We start from the raw sequence: 16,595 nt of genomic DNA on the forward strand, positions 1-16,595 counted from the left end.
TATATCCTGTCTCGTCTCCCCCGGAGATGAGGCCCACCACGGTGGTATCATCTGTGAACTTAATGACTGCGTTGTCTGTGTGGGTACTGACACAGTCATGTGTGTACAGAGTGTATAGTAGGGCACTGATAGTACACAGCCTTGTGAAGAGCCGGTGTTAAGGCTGAGGAAAGACGAGGCCCCACTCTAACTCTCTGTACACCAGAGGTGTCCAACTCCAGGCCTCAAGGGCCGGTGTCCTGCAGGTTTTAGATGTGTCCTTGATCCAACACAGCTGATTTAAATGAATAAATTACCTCCTCGACATGTCTTGAGGTTCTCCAGAGGCCTGGTAATGAACTAATGACTTGTTGACCCAGGGTGATATCTAAAACTTGCAGGACAATGGCCCTTGAGGCCTGGAGTTGAACACCCCTGCTGTACACGGTCTGAGAGAAAGTCTCTGATCCAGCGGCAGGTGGTAGAAAATAGCAATACGGCGGTTAGCACTGTTGCCTCACAGGAAGAAGGTCCCGAGTTCACCTCCACCACCTGGCCACAGTCTTTCTGTGTGGAGTGTGCATATTCTTCCTGTGTTTGTGTAGGTTCTCTCTGGGTACTCCGGCTTCCTCCCACCATCCATAGACATGCGGTTTTTTGAGGGTTAATTTATGATACTAAATTGCCTATAGGTGTGAATGTGAGTGTGACTGGTTGTCTGTCCCTCTGCGTTTAGCTCTGCATAATCTGCTGGCAATCTATCCAGCGTCTACCCGGCCTCTCAACCTTTGGTAGCTGGGATAGGCTCTAGCCCCCACAACTGTGATAAGCAGAAGAGAATGGATGGATGGAATATATCTCTAAAACCTTTTTGCAAAAGAGTAAATGCCACTGTGAGCAAAGTAAAGCACAAAGGCAACCCTTTGTCTTCTCAAAGCTGCTGTAGTGCAGGCGCTAATTAGCATATTTCTGATATAATCAGTAAAGGGTTGCCTTTAAAAATAATTTACCAGTTCTATAAAACAGAGACAAAAATAGACCAGTCTTCTATTCTAAAACACATTCAGAAAACCCAGCACAATTTAATGGACAGAAATATAAATACTGTGTGGATATTTTAAGAGAATTATGAAACTAGCTATATGAAACTCTCTTTAATTAAACATTTACTTATATTTTACATGTTACTTCTTTTCTTAAAGGAATGCATATAGCGTTGTGTTCACACACAATCCGCTACTAGCAGCAGCAGCAGCCTTGTTTTCTTCTATGCCAGAGTACAGAAAAAATGGTTATTATTCTCCAGTTTATTCTTCATACAGGTGCTTGTAACATGTAATTGGCATGTTAAGCCAATTAACATGGCTGTCATCCATTTACTTTTCAGCTTCCTTTTCTTCTCTTCAATTTTCCCTCACAGAGAACCATCTGTCAGGGCTGCATCCCCAGTTAGTAGCCAGCGGAGTCGTAACACTTTGTTGTCTTCAACAGGTCTTCCCTAATCAGCCAATCACATGACAGCAACTCAGTGCATTTAGGCATGTAAATGTAGTTGAGATTCTTGAGACAACCTATTTTCTGTTGGCTTCCAGCAGCATTACATCGCATGTCACATAGATCGAATAATCTCAAACTGGTTTCTTGAACACAACGGTGATTTCACTGTGCTCAGATGGCCTCCAGAGTCACCACATTGTAATCCAACAGAGTACCTCTGGGATGTGGTGGACTGAGACGTGTACATCATGGATGTGCATGACGTACAAATCTGCAACATTTGTTTGAGGTTATCATGTAAATCAAAATCTGTGAGGAATGTCTCCAGCACCTTGATGAATCTATGTCACAAAAGAAAGGCTATTTCTTAAAACAAAAGGCGATTGAGCCTGGTACCAGCAAGGAGTACCTAACAGTGTCCAGTTAAAGTATACTCCATTTTACTACAACTACATTTCCAATAAATCTGTTTTCCTGGACATGAGTTTCTATTTCATTATTAGGCAACAGAATTAGCATGAAACAGGGCTGTTTAACAACTATGTGTTAACCAGTGATGTTCCACCCTGATAAAAGCAGAAATCATTTAAAACATACAAAAGTAAAGCAATCTGTCTCTTTTTATCTCACACAGCACTGCCATAAAGCTCCTCACCTGTCAATATGTATATACAGCCTTTAAATTACTGCTATCTTGTGGTTGACTGCTGCAATTATTTCATTGAAGACTAGCTCTCTCTGTAATGCGGGCGTGTCCATCTTCAGCACTGGCTGGAGCTGGGCAAGCTGAGAGGCAGGCAGCATTGTGGATAAAACCAGAGTGCGAGGCAAGCTGCTGCTGGTCTGCTTTCACTGCTCTGAAATCAGTTACTATCCACGCTTCATATAGAAACACACCTAGGATTAGCAAGTAAACAAGCTTCAGTGATTTAGCATAGTAACAGATGAGTTTCCTGTTGCCAACCACTTAGAGCAATGTATGTGATAATGTGATGTAGACAATGAAAAGACAACATGACGGCGTACCGCTCAGAGGTCTTGCATTCAGTCATCTTTTTGTTTGTTTTTGTATATCTGTTATACAATTTCATCAACGCGATGTTGGACAAACCTCATGTTCAGCAGATAAGACCTCTTGTTACTGGGTCTACAGAGTGATGGGATTCTTACAGCAGAGGTTCTTCACTCCCACAACATAAGGATAACAAACAGAAACAAAGCTGTAGAGCCAGTGTGAAGGAAAGAATAAGGAAAACGCTTCAAAAGCCTCCGCTCCTCAGCCTTTTCCTTACAAAAGCCAGGTCTATTGTGAACAAAAATGGATGAGGTGAGGCTACAGCTGGAAGACAATAGTTCATTGGGGACTGCTGCACCCAGCAATACCTGATGAAACGCCCCCTACTTCAAAAACAGTTAAAACATGGGCTGGGTGCTTCTTTGCAGCTACAAGACTGTGTTGAGAATACAGACTGGAGTATTTTTGAATCTCAGGACCTGGAGGAGTACACTACATCCATACTCTCCTAACCACTGCCACTGTCACCGCTGACAAATGCATCCAGGTGTATGCCAGCCACAAGCCCTGGATGACACGTGAGGTCAGGACCCTGCTTAGTAACAGAAACACTGCTTTCAGGTCGGATGACTTGGAACTGCACAATGCAGCCACGGCAAACCTGAAAAGGGGCATCAGACAGGCCAAGCTGGATTATAACAACTAAGGACTATCTCCAGAACAACAACTTGAGGCAACTGTGGCTGGGGGTCCAAAACATCACTAACTACAACCCCAGACCCAGGGCTGTCGATGGTGATGTTGTGCTAGCGGAGACGTTGAACTGCTTCTTTGGCCGCTTTGAACAAAAAACACCAGACGCAGTCACACCACACACACAGGCCAACACCAGCCACATCTTTGTGTTGGAGAATCATGACATGAGACGCATGTTAAGGACAGTTAACAGGACCCCCAGAAATGCAGCAGGACCTGATTGCATCAGGTGTTGAAGGTCTGTACAGACCAGCTCACAACCTGTCCTTAGCACAGACCACTGTCCCACCCTGCCTGGAGGCCTCGACCATTCATGGCTGTCCCAAAAGGAACACCACCAGCAGCCTAGTTAACTTCCACCCAGTGGTTCTCACTCCATTCGTTATCGAGTGTTTTGAGAACCTGGTCAAAAGTCACGTAATTCGAGGACCATGTAAATTGAACCCCCACAAGTTTACGCAGAGGGATAATAGAGGATGCCGTAGCCACTGCTAGCCGCACAACCTTGATTCATTTAGAGCACAAGGACAGTTATGCTAGGCTTCTTTTCACTGACTTCAGCTCAGCATTTAACACTAACACCCCTAGCAGACTGGGAACAAAACTAATCAACCTCGTCCTCCCATACTCCATCTGACTCTGGATTAAGGACTTCCTGAGACTCCGCCCACAGTGAGTTAAAGAAGGGCCTAAACTTTACCCAACATTCAGCCTCAACATTGGCTTGCCATAGGGATGTGTGCTGACTCTCCTGCTGTACACTCTCTACACACCCGACTGCACCCCACTCACCCAAGCAACTCAATAATGAATTTCACAGATGACATGTCAGCGGTTGGACTCATCATGGGGGAAGATGAGTCTGCATACAGGGACAAGGTAGAGAAACTGGCATCATGGTGCAGCACTAACGACCTTTTCCTCAACACCACAAAAACAAAAGAAATAATAGCAAACTTCAGAAGAAGCACATCTAATCGTCATATACATTAATGGGTACTGTGTGGAGAGGCTCTGACTTGAAGGTTCTGGGCCTGTGCCTGGGTGATGACCTAACCAAGAAAACCAACACCTGCGATGACCAAGAACCCACAGCAGCGGCTCCCCTTCCTGAGGGTCCTGAAAAACATTACCCCAGCCAAGAAGTTCCGGGTGTCCTTCTATAGATTGATTACTGTTCAGTATACTGGCACACATACCAGTGTGGTCTGCCATGTGTACAGCTCAGCTGTTACTGTCAGGAAGGAGTCACACAACAATAAAAGCCAAAACAAACACACTGAAAAACAGCACATAGTTGTGTAATGGAAGCTTCAAACAATAACCAAGATAGATGTCATTAAAACTGAAAATGCTGCTGTTTACAAATTACAAATGAGCAGGAAGCAGTCTTATCGCCTTTCATAACATATCAAGCAACTACTGGCACTGCTTGGATCATTTCCTGCACTTCAAAATAAACGCTTCCTGTAAACGATTTTCACAATAGAAGAAAAAAAAATTGCCACGAGCAGTTAAAACACATATTCCAGATATTCACTGCAATGAAACGACAAGTATAGCACGCTTCAATATTTCCTGCATGACCAAGTGAACTTAACAACATCTAAAGAATAATTCAACCAAATATTCACAACACACATATGACAAGGCTGTTGCAATAATAAATAATAAATGAACATTGTTACATCTTTACTAACCTGTGCAATACCCAACCTGTGTAACCAATACACAATGACTCAAGCACACACACATGCATGTATATATCTATTTATTTATATTTCTATACTGTTTCTACTGTGTTTATTTACTAGAAACGTTTTTAATTTTGTATTTTTGTGACTAGTTAGATTGCTTTCTTTGCACTGAATGAGACGGCATATAATTTTGTTGCACTTTTGGCACATTAACGATAAAAAGACTTCTCGCTGCTTGCCTTCCTGTAAAAGTCATCACACACTGCTGGTGATAAACAGTATCCATTTCCAAGGTGATGGTAAGATCTGTTAAAATCCAGGCCATAGAAAATAGTCACACACAACGGTTTACAAAGTGTGAGGCTACTGTAGTTATAATTAATTTAGTTATTACACTTTAAATAATTACTCAGAGAGGCAATTAGTCCAGCTGATTCAGTTACATTATCTTGTCCATGAGGCAACAGTGCTAACCACCGCACCACTGTACAGCTTCAGTATCTTGTAATTTGCTAAAATGTTGACAGTGGACACTCAATCCCTCACCAGTAACATATCTGCTTGCTTTTTTCTGTAAAATATGCTAAATCAGACTTTTTATCTGCTTTTGGTGTCTTCAGCAGCATTAACTTTTCATGGTTGTGTTTAGGCATTATTAACCACACTTTGGTTGTGGTGACAGAAGGATTGTGAGTCTGTAGTGAACAAGAGACAACATATTCACCACTACTTATACAACACTATTACACGTTTCATTCACCCAACGAAACACATTCATGCCTAAGCATATGCATGATTACACACTATCTTACACAAGGAAGACAAGGGATGGGAATTCGTAACAAGTTAGCAGTTACGATTCCATGATCAATATCACTTATTGATTCAATTCCTTATTGATTCTCATTGCGCTCTTAAAGACATCAATGGTCATCAGTGTTGGAGTCAAAAAAGTAATGGATTGCACAAAACACTTTTCTTAAAAGTAACGCAGTACATTACTTAATTACTCCCAGTAGAAAGTAGGGGTGGGGGAAAAAATCGATACTGTGTAGTATCATGATATTTTGTTTGCTAATAATGTATCGATACAGGGACAGCAGAAATCGATATTTTGTTACAAAAAAGGTTTTTGTGCTCTGACTTCAGAGCATGTTGATCCTTTTTCTGAGCAAGAATCCTGACACTCCTTCACTGTCCAAATGTGTTTAACTTTTTTTTTGGCAGCAATAAACATGACAGTTTACTTATTTTAATTTAAGACATGTTTTATTTTAATTAAGTTTAAAACTTTTTTATTTAATGTAAAATTATATTTTGTTTTAATTTACTTTCAAATTCTTCAGTTGCTGAATGGGCTGCATAGTTTTCATAAATTGCATAATTCAGAATAGCTATAATTGTACCAGATGGTTGCATTCAGTTAAGTTGGACTAGACTGTAATACAAACCGTTCAGTTTGTCAACAATAAAACTGACTGAAATGAGAGAAAGACTGAGTGCGAGACTTTGATATTATATAAAATGAATATTGATAAAGTTTACCTTTATGTACAGAATCTGAATATCGCAAAATATTTAAAAAAATTGCAATAATATCGTATCGTGCGTTAAGTATTGTGATAATATCGTATCGTGGGATGTATGGTGATTCCCACCTCTAGTAGAAAGTAATTCATTATTCAACTCGTTACGTTACATTGAGTTTCTCCATAACACAATTACTAGTTAACAATTTAAACCTTTAGGTTACAGTTCCACACAGCAAAACAAATCCCCATCTTAATGAGGACACACATATCATCTTTCTCTTAGCATTTAGGTATAAACACAAAGCCGACAAGACGAAGCAAAGATAAAAACCAGCCCAAAGAGTCTTCAAAGCGACGTCCACAGTGATTCTACTTTAGAAACATGAAACGGTAGAAACGGAGGCTGCAGCCTGACTGTTCATCGCTGCTTTTGTTACCAGTTAAAGTTCAGGGTCTGGCTGCTGTGGTCGGGTCAGCATTCACTCAGCTTTAACATACCTCTGGGTTCTTGCTAGCTTAGTGTTAGCATGCCGTCTGTGCAGGCACTTGCAAAGAGGCAAAGTTGTGTTAGCACCATAACGCAGCCGTTTCTGTCTTGGATCCAGTTTGCACTTTACAACTGGGCTCTCATCATTCTATGCAATAGAAATAAAAGTTCAGTCCATATCCCTGCTGTACACTGCTCTACTGCACATAAACTGAAATCAGCTGATTGTAGTGCAAGTGGAACCAATAAGCAGGATCAATAGGTAAGCAGACTAACAATTCCAAGGAAGTGAGCTGCTGGGAACACTGGCTTTCAAATCCCTACTTAAGAACTCAAGGAGCATGAGATCAATTTATCCACCTTCCAACTGGTGGACAACCTGCGCTACCACCTGAGCCACAGGTACCAGTTTAACTTCTACAAGACTGCGGCAGCAATTCTTAGTTTGCATTACTTTTACTTCTTATCCTCAACCTTTAACTACACCATCCAATCGTCACTGGCTAATACAGCAAATAAAGCAGATACGTGAGTGTGAGTTTTCTTTTGACTTGGTTCTCTGTGAACATAATATATGAAACAAAAAAACTCACACAATCAGGGTGGTGAGAAGAAGGTGGTGTAAAGCGGGCTAAGATTCTGATGCTTTTGATCCAAACAACAAGAACAACTGCATTTGAGTCCAAAACTACTTATCTCAAACCTTTCAATTATTACTGTACCCGTGAATTCAGATTTGTTTAAAATGACCCTTTTTGAACAAATCAATAATCTGAATGGACTGACCTGCAGTAATGATTTGTATGAGGCTAAATGACCCCTGGATATTCCCAGCCTTCATTTATTAACACACCCACATGAGCTTGTTAAGTTCTGGGGACAAACTGCCACGATGTGTTCCACACCCTGACTTTCAAGGCAATCAGCGTGATAAAAAACACGTCCATATTTTTGATGTTGGCAGCTGAAGAACACCGGCCTGGGAGGCTGGATTCACGTCGACTCTACACTCTATTCAAATTCAGCCTGTTTTGTTTATATCAGGAAAGACAGATTTACATGAACAGCATAAGAACCTGTTCGGCCTCATTAAAGAAAATACTATTAAATAGGCGCATGGAGGAAACAGGAGGATTTGCACATACACCAAACAAGTCCTGATCCAGCTGGATTTCTGTCGTTAATTTCCCACCTCCCTGCACTGATCATGGAAGATCATGGCGAACAGAGGGGTGCGATTTTACTCAATGTGGTTAATTCATTATATGAACACCGAACCTCCCACGCAGAACTACTAAATGAGAAAAAGCTGTTCACGCCTGTGTTATAAAAAACATTGATGTGTTGGGATTTGGCGGAATTTGGTGTTGCGTTTTCTCTACGCTCGAGAGTTAACCACTCATTAACTGAGCTGAGAAACTATTTTGTTTGTTTGTTTGTTGTTCTTCATAATTATAGGCTAGTGAATAAGGAGACGTATATGTAGTTCTGTGATTGGGCCATGCACCTCTAATTCTAGTGCCGCGCCATGGGAGTCGCCTCGATCCATCACAAGGACGAGATGCTGCAAAGGAGGATTTCTCTATTCGAGCCTCCTCTCGAAGTGATAAGGTGCATTTCCTGTCAGCATCTACTTATAAAAGCAGGTTAGCAGCATTCCAGCAAAGAGATGGGAATTTAGACCGACAGGTGCAACAGCATCATCATCTAGCCTCCACGCATCGCTCCTTCCACGCTGACAAATATCCAGATACAACCACCCCGGCGAATAACTAACAACCGAGGGAGATGACAGGGAAAGACACTAAATTCGCACATATGTTCTGCGTGGAAATCCTTGAATCGTGGGAGCGAATACGTGGCGAACTAGCTAGTAAGCACAGCCACCAAGCGAACCGCGGCTGCTAGTCTCATCTCTGGGCTGGCTGCCTCCCTTGGTTCGTGCTCGTTTTTCCCCTCAACAAGCAAAACAGTGCGAGTGTTTCTGGACTTACCTCTCGGCCATTTTCCCGACGGTTTTTAAAATCCGTTCAAGATAAATCCCACAACATCTCCCATGTTGCCTAAATTGCGGTTACCGTCACCGAGTCGGTCATCCGTTCCAGACTTCTATCAAGCCGCCAAAATTAAGGTACAACACATCCGACCATTACTTTCAGCATAAAAGCTTCTCGCCAACGATGTAGTGTCCCAGCGACTGGAGAAACGTTTTATGCAGTTGGGAAGTCCACCGTCAACAAGCACTATACTGCAGCCTGGATGATCTTATGTCAGCTGTTGTAACATGACAGCAGTTTACTGCACTGTTATCCCACAATACGAAGCTCATGTAAAATCACAACCAGAAAATTTGAACGGCAAGATCTCAAGTTTTACCGAGGGACATCTGGAAACCGTCCCTAATGACACACCTATCAACAAAAGCACAAGAGGAAAAATAAATATAAAATTTCTGATAGCATCTGCTGTGGGCTTCTTTTTAGTACCACAATGCTTTCCACACCTTTATGTGGAGGGGAGGCAGGTCTACTCTGTGCCTCCTAAAGTCCACGATCATCTCCTTTGTCTTTGTGGTGTTTCACCGACCTGAGGAATATTTACAGATGCAAATGATCAACAATTTGAAAAACACACCTATCAGAGCAGTTCATCATAATCTCTCACTGATCTGAAATCAATGTCAAATATGCCTGTCTAGACATATACTGACAGTAGGTTATTATTAGGTACTATTTGGACCGTTAAAGTGCTGAACTAAATCCTGTACTTACAAGAGAACCTCTGGTGGATGCCTGAGGACTAGGTTTAAAATTGGGTTTAAGGCTGGCTGACAATTGAGATTGTTTTTTATGGTTTTGTGACCAGTTTTTATTGTTGCAGTTGTGCTAACAGGATAAGAAATGTATTTGGTGTCCTCACAAAGACAGCGGACATCTATCTGTGCATGCCGTTTTTAACCCTAAGTGGACATTCAGAGCATTTGCTGCCTAGACCTGCTTCCTAGATTTTTTCCATTGTAAAGAGTTTCTATGCTCCTGTTAACACATCAACATTTGCTCATTTGGTTTATTTTATTTCATGTTATTATTAGAGTGGATAATATGTTGTAGAGGGAAGGGGGTGAGAGCCAGGTTGTAGAAAGACAGGAGAAAGTGGCAGAGGAATAAAAAAGGGTCAGAAAGACGAGAGTGGCAAAAGTCTAGGATGTAACTGTTGCATCTGCAACAGAACACACAAAGAGAAACACACAACAACTGAACAAAACAAAGTTAGGTACACAAACAAACATACAATTTTGCTGTGATTTGTGTGTGCATATGTGGGAAAGAGTGAGAATGTGTGTGTCTTTGTATGAGCATTCATCATGAAACGTACTTGAGGATGAGAGACTGGAACAAGGCCCCCAAGGAGCTAGAGGCAGACGGCCCCAGACCCAATAGATCTGGGGTGTGTGCAGCCCCCCAACAGTGCTGAAGACCCAATGCCACACATTCTGATAAAATGTGAATCCCTAAAAACAGCGGAAAGTGGCGGGTAGGGGGGATGACCTTTTGGATTGGGAACAGGACCTTGGTTGCTCCAGGATTTCTTTGAGAAATTGACTGTTCACACTGAAGTCCGCTCCTCTCAGCTTTTGGCCTCAGCTCTTCACCGCCTCTTCTTCTTTAAAATATTCAAAATAGTTTTGGGTCTGCATCCATCACTTCATTTACCCTCCCAAAAATGGGCATGATGAAAGCTGATTGTTTAAACCACATTATCAGTTTCAGGTGAATGTGGATGAAATGTCTCTGAGAAGCCTGAAAACAGAACGTTGTCCCTCATGCTGCGGGCCTGAAGCACAACTACAGTTTTCTTCTGAGAGCCAGGTCATTCATTCAGTGAAGGATTTCACCAACTCTCTGAGGGCCACGTTTTCAGCAACAGGTGTTTCCACCTGCTGCTGGCTGAACTCCACAGACTCATGCAGCGCCAGAAAGTCTTTATGAAGGAGTTCCAGCGAGGCATGTTTTAAAGCTGGAAAGTTTTTGCATCTATGGACGCCAAAATGTACATCATATCACTGTTGTGTGGAGAAACCGGTTCCAACAGAGTTTTCGGGGCGGTTTCATTTCAAGGATGGCATTCCTTTGCTGCCTAACAATTTATAGTTAGGATGATTTTTCCTTTCATGCACAACCCCCATGCACACAACTAACCTCCACCCACTCTGCCTCCAACTACGCCCGAGCCGAACCGGGGTTTGATGGACCAGGGTCTCTGTGTGGCCTGGGTCCACCATAGCCTGGTGGACCCAGGCCCTTGGAACCTTACTGGTATGCAGGTACATCCCTCTCAAGCTAAGGGAGAGTGTTGTAGGGCCGGGAACATGGAGCACCTGTCCCATCTTCATCCGCAGGCATTTTTTTATTTTATTTTTTTTTTTTTGGGTATACCATCTCTAACCTCTGGGACCTGTGGAGAAACAGAAGAGAGAGTAGGATTAGATGGATCTGCCGGCCACTACTGCAGCGGATCACAGGGATGATCCACCATCATCTGGGCTAGCACCTCTACCGGTAATGCCGTCCACCAGTCTGTAATCACACAGACCGGGTTTTAGACAACACTTTAGCATGAAGTGGCAGAGAGCTGTGATAATGACAGTTTATTTACTTTTACAAAAATATTTGACAAAAAATGTCCTCAGGAGTTTTCAATTTCCACAGGCCACAGCGTCTGGCTTTCTCGGCTGGCCCCACCCCCGCATCCTGCTTACAGCACCCCTCTCCAGGTCCATGCCAATGTGCGTCTACTCACAAAAGGGAAGGCATGATTAGATTATGAGGGTCAGCTGTGTGGGTCAGCCTTCCCTGACACCACACCCTGCTCCACCCATCCCCTACAGCTAAGCCACAAACCGCCACACTTAGCTAATTTAAAGGCAAATCTCCAATCTTCCTTTTATCTCTAAAATTCTTGAAAGAATAGTTGTAAAACAGCTAAAAAACCATTTGCAGATAAATAATTTATTTGAAACATTTCAGTCCTGTTTCAGAACTCATCACAGTACAGAAACAGCGATAGTGAAGGTTACTAATGGCCTCACACAGTTGGCTCATGTCTAGGGAGGCCTGCTGGACCTCAGTGCGATACTGCATACTGGTGAACACAATATTTTGTTACAGGGAATAGAGCGTGTCGTAGGAATTAAAGGTGCAGTAGCTTCGGTCATAGCTAATAGACTCCAATATATCCATGTACATGGGAATTTGTCTTCATGCACAAAGGATAATTATCAGTTCCACACAATTCCATGCTTGGACTAATTCCGTTTACATTATACATGCTTCCCTTAGGTAGTATCATTCGAAGGCACACAATACATTTTCATTGCTATGTAGTTGACACCCAGCTTAATCTATCCATGAAGCCGATTAGTTAAACTGCAGAAATGTCTTAAAGACATAAAGACCTGGATCACCTGTAATTTCCCCCTTCTAAAACTGAGGTTCTTGCACTCAGTTTGAAAAATCTTAGAAACATGGTGTCGCACCATATCGCACATATCAAAATAACAGCTCATTACGCTGTCACTTGGTGTTCGCTCGCTCTGCGGTAGAGTATCACTTCCTGTTCCTGCTCAAACACAGTGGTGTTTCTGAATAGCTTATTTGCTTAGCAATTTAATTAACAACTTTTAAATACATTCTTCTTTCATAGTATAATCTTCACGTGCTTCATCCGAAGCACACTTTCTGTGTACTCACTACCTAATTTATAGCCAAAGTATTCACTCACTGTCTCTGTACTGTTTCGCTAGCTTAGCTTAGCTCGTAGCCGACTCGTTAGCACCATGGCTACTTCACCTGTCCCTCCTGCACTTTCTTGCTCATTGTGTCAGATGTTTAGTTACTCCTCGGCCTCCTTTAGCAGTAATGATATCTGTAACAAATGTAGCATATTTGCAGCTCTGGAGGCCAGGATTACTGAATTGGAGACTCGGCTTCGCACCCTTCATTCACCCGTAGCTAGCCAGGCCCCTGTAGCTGGTGCAGCCGAAGATAGCGTAGGCCCCGCTAGCTGTTCCCCGGCAGACCCCAAGCAGCTGGGGAAAGAGGGCGGCTGGGTCACGGTGAGGAGGAAGCATAGTCCTAAACAGAAGCCCCAGGTACACCACCAACCCGTTCATGTGTCTAACCGTTTTTCCCCACTCGGTGACACACCCGCCGGGGGTCAAACTCTGGTAATTGGTGATTCTGTTCTCAGACATGTGAAGCTAGAGACACCGGCAACCATAGTCAATTGTCTTCCAGGGGCCAGAGCAGGCGACATTGAAGGAAATTTAAAACTGCTGGCTAAGGGTAAACGTAAATTCAGTAAAATCATAATTCACGTCGGCAGTAATGACACCCGGTTACGCCAATCGGAGGTCACTAAAATCAATATTGAATCGATGTGCAACTTTGCTAAAACAATGTCGGACTCTGTAGTTTTCTCTGGTCCCCTCCCCAATCAGACCAGGAGTGACATGTTTAGCCGCATGTTCTCCTTAAATTGCTGGCTGTCTGAGTGGTGTCCCAGAAACGATGTGGGCTTCATAGATAATTGGCAAACCTTCTGGAGGAAACCTGGTCTTGTTAGGAGAGACGGCATCCATCCCACTTTGGATGGAGCAGCTCTCATTTCTAGAAATATGGACAAATTTATTAAACCCCCCAAAATATGACTATCCAGAGTTGGGACCAGGAAGCAGAGTTGCAGTCTTACACGCCTCTCTGCAGCTTCTCTCCTCCTGCTACCCCCCCAAAAACCCATCTCCATAGAGACTGTGTCAGCTTCCAAAAAGACAAAAAACAAACTAAAAACCAGCAACAAACAACTTAAACATAAACAATCAAAAAGAAAGAACAATACAGTATCCACATCTGAACCAAAGAGTAAAACAGTGAAATGTGGATTATTAAATATTAGGTCTCTCTCCTCCAAGTCTCTGTTAGTACATGACTTAATAATTGATCAACAAATTGATTTACTCTGCCTTACAGAAACCTGGTTGCAGCAGGATGATTATGTTAGTTTAAATGAATCAACACCCCCGAGTCATTCTAACTACCAGAAACCTCGAAGCACAGGCCGAGGGGGCGGTGTGGCAGCAATTTTTCACACCAGCCTATTAATTAATGAAAGACCAAGACAGACTTTTAATTCATTTGAAAGCCTGATGCTTAACATTGTCCACCCCAGCTGTGAAACTCAGAAACCAGTCTTACTTGTTATCATCTATCGTCCACCTGGGCCTTACACAGAGTTTCTGTCTGATTTCTCAGACTTTATATCTAATTTAGTTCTGAGCTCAAATAAAATAATTATTGTGGGTGATTTTAACATCCATGTAGATGCTAAAAATGACAGCCTCAACATGGCATTTAGTCTGTTATTAGACTCAATTGGCTTCTCTCAAAATGTAAAAGAACCCACCCACCACTTTAATCACACTCTAGATCTTGTTTTAACATATGGCATAGAAACTGAACATTTAACAGTGTTTCCTGAAAACCCTCTCCTGTCTGATCATTTCCTGATAACATTTACATTTACAATAATTGATTACACAGCGGTGGAGAGTAGATTTTATCAAAGTAGATGTCTTTCTGAAAGCGCTGTAACTAAGTTTAAGAATATAATCCACCCACTGTTATCATCTTCAATGCCCTGTACCAACACAGAGCAGAGCAGCTATCTGAACGCTACCCCAACAGAGGTTGATTATCTTGTTAATAATTTCACCTCCTCACTACGTACGACTCTGGATACTGTAGCTCCAGTGAAAACTAAGGTCTCTAATCAGAAGTACCTGACTCCGTGGTATAATTCTCAAACACGTACCCTAAAGCAGATGACTCGTAATCTGGAGAGGAAATGGCGTGTCACAAATTTAGAGGATCATCATTTAGCCTGGAGAAATAGTTTGCTGCTTTATAAGAAAGCCCTCCGCAAAGCCAGAACATCTTACTATTCATCACTGATTGAAGAAAATAAGAACAACCCCAGGTTTCTCTTCAGCACTGTAGCCAGGCTGACAAAGAGTCAGAGCTCTGTTGAGCCAACCATCCCTTTAACGTTAACTAGTAATGACTTCATGAACTTCTTCACAAATAAAATTTTTATCATTAGAGAAAAAATTACCAGTAATCATCCCACAGATGTAATATTATCTACAGCTACTCTTAGTACCATTGATGTTAAGTTAGACTCTTTTTCTCCAATTGATCTTTCTGAGTTAACTTCAATAATTACTTCCTCCAAACCATCAACGTGTCTTTTAGACCCCATTCCTACAAAACTGCTCAAAGAAGTCCTGCCATTGATTAATTCTTCGATCTTAAATATGATCAACCTATCTCTAATGGTCGGCTATGTACCACAGGCCTTCAAGCTGGCTGTGGTTAAACCTTTACTCAAAAAGCCATCTCTAGACCCAGCAGTCTTAGCTAATTATAGGCCAATCTCCAACCTTCCTTTCATATCAAAAATCCTTGAAAGAGTAGTTGTCAAACAGCTAACAGATCATCTGCAGAGGAATGGTTTATTTGAAGAGTTTCAGTCAGGTTTCAGAGCTCATCACAGCACAGAAACAGCTTTAGTGAAGGTTACAAATGATCTTCTTATGGCCTCTGACAGTGGACTCATCTCTGTGCTTGTCCTGCTAGACCTCAGTGCAGCGTTCGATACTGTCGACCATAATATCCTATTAGAGCGATTAGAACATGCTGTAGGTATTACAGGTACTGCACTGCAGTGGTTTGTATCATATCTATCTAATAGACTCCAATTTGTGCATGTAAATGGAGAGTCCTCTTCACACACTGAGGTTAATTATGGAGTTCCACAGGGTTCAGTGCTAGGACCAATTCTGTTTACATTATACATGCTTCCCTTAGGCAGCATCATTAGAAGACATAGCATACATTTTCACTGCTATGCCGATGACACCCAGCTCTATCTGTCCATGAAGCCAGATAACACACACCAATTAGTTAAACTGCAGAAATGTCTTAAAGACATAAAGACCTGGATGGCCGCTAACTTTCTGCTTCTTAATTCAGATAAAACTGAGGTTATTGTACTCGGCCCTGAAAATCTTAGAAATATGGTATCTAACCAGATTCATACTCTGGATGGCATTACCTTGGCCTCCAGTAACGCTGTGAGGAACCTTGGAGTCATTTTTGACCAGGACATGTCCTTCAACGCACATATTAAACAAATATGTAAGACTGCTTTCTTCCATTTGCGCAACATCTCTAAAATTAGAAATATCCTGTCTCAGAGTGACGCTGAAAAACTAGTTCATGCATTTATTACTTCCAGGCTGGACTACTGTAATTCATTATTATTAGGATGTCCAAAAAACTCACTGAAAAGCCTTCAGCTAATCCAAAATGCTGCAGCAAGAGTACTGACAGGGACTAGAAGGAGAGAGCATATTTCTCCTGTTTTGGCTTCCCTTCATTGGCTTCCTGTTAAATCCAGAATTGAATTCAAAATCCTGCTCCTCACATACAAGGTTTTAAATAATCAGGCCCCATCTTATCTTAATGACCTTGTAGTACCATATCACCCTATTAGAGCACTTCGCTCTCGCTCTG

General features: G+C 42.2%; 1 protein-coding gene across 2 annotated transcripts in view; it reads right to left on the bottom strand.

Annotated features, from left to right (window-relative positions):
* arhgap39 (Rho GTPase activating protein 39) overlaps positions 1-9,390 on the bottom strand; it is a 67,458-nt gene extending 58,068 nt beyond the window's left edge. Inside the window, exon 1 of one of the 2 annotated variants that reach the window (XM_084909111.1) lies at positions 8,958-9,390. In XM_084909111.1, coding sequence (XP_084765237.1) covers positions 8,958-8,968 — 11 coding nt within the window. In that variant the 5' untranslated portion in view covers positions 8,969-9,390. The remainder of the gene's footprint in view (positions 1-8,957) is intronic. The other variant, XM_084909112.1, reaches the window with a different exon arrangement.
* Between the last annotated feature and the right edge of the window lie 7,205 nt (positions 9,391-16,595).

This window comes from Perissodus microlepis, chromosome 17 (genome assembly GCF_051167445.1).
Source record: "Perissodus microlepis isolate ML-2025 ecotype Zambia chromosome 17, ASM5116744v1, whole genome shotgun sequence".
In the NCBI taxonomy this organism is placed as follows: Eukaryota; Metazoa; Chordata; class Actinopteri; order Cichliformes; family Cichlidae; genus Perissodus; species Perissodus microlepis.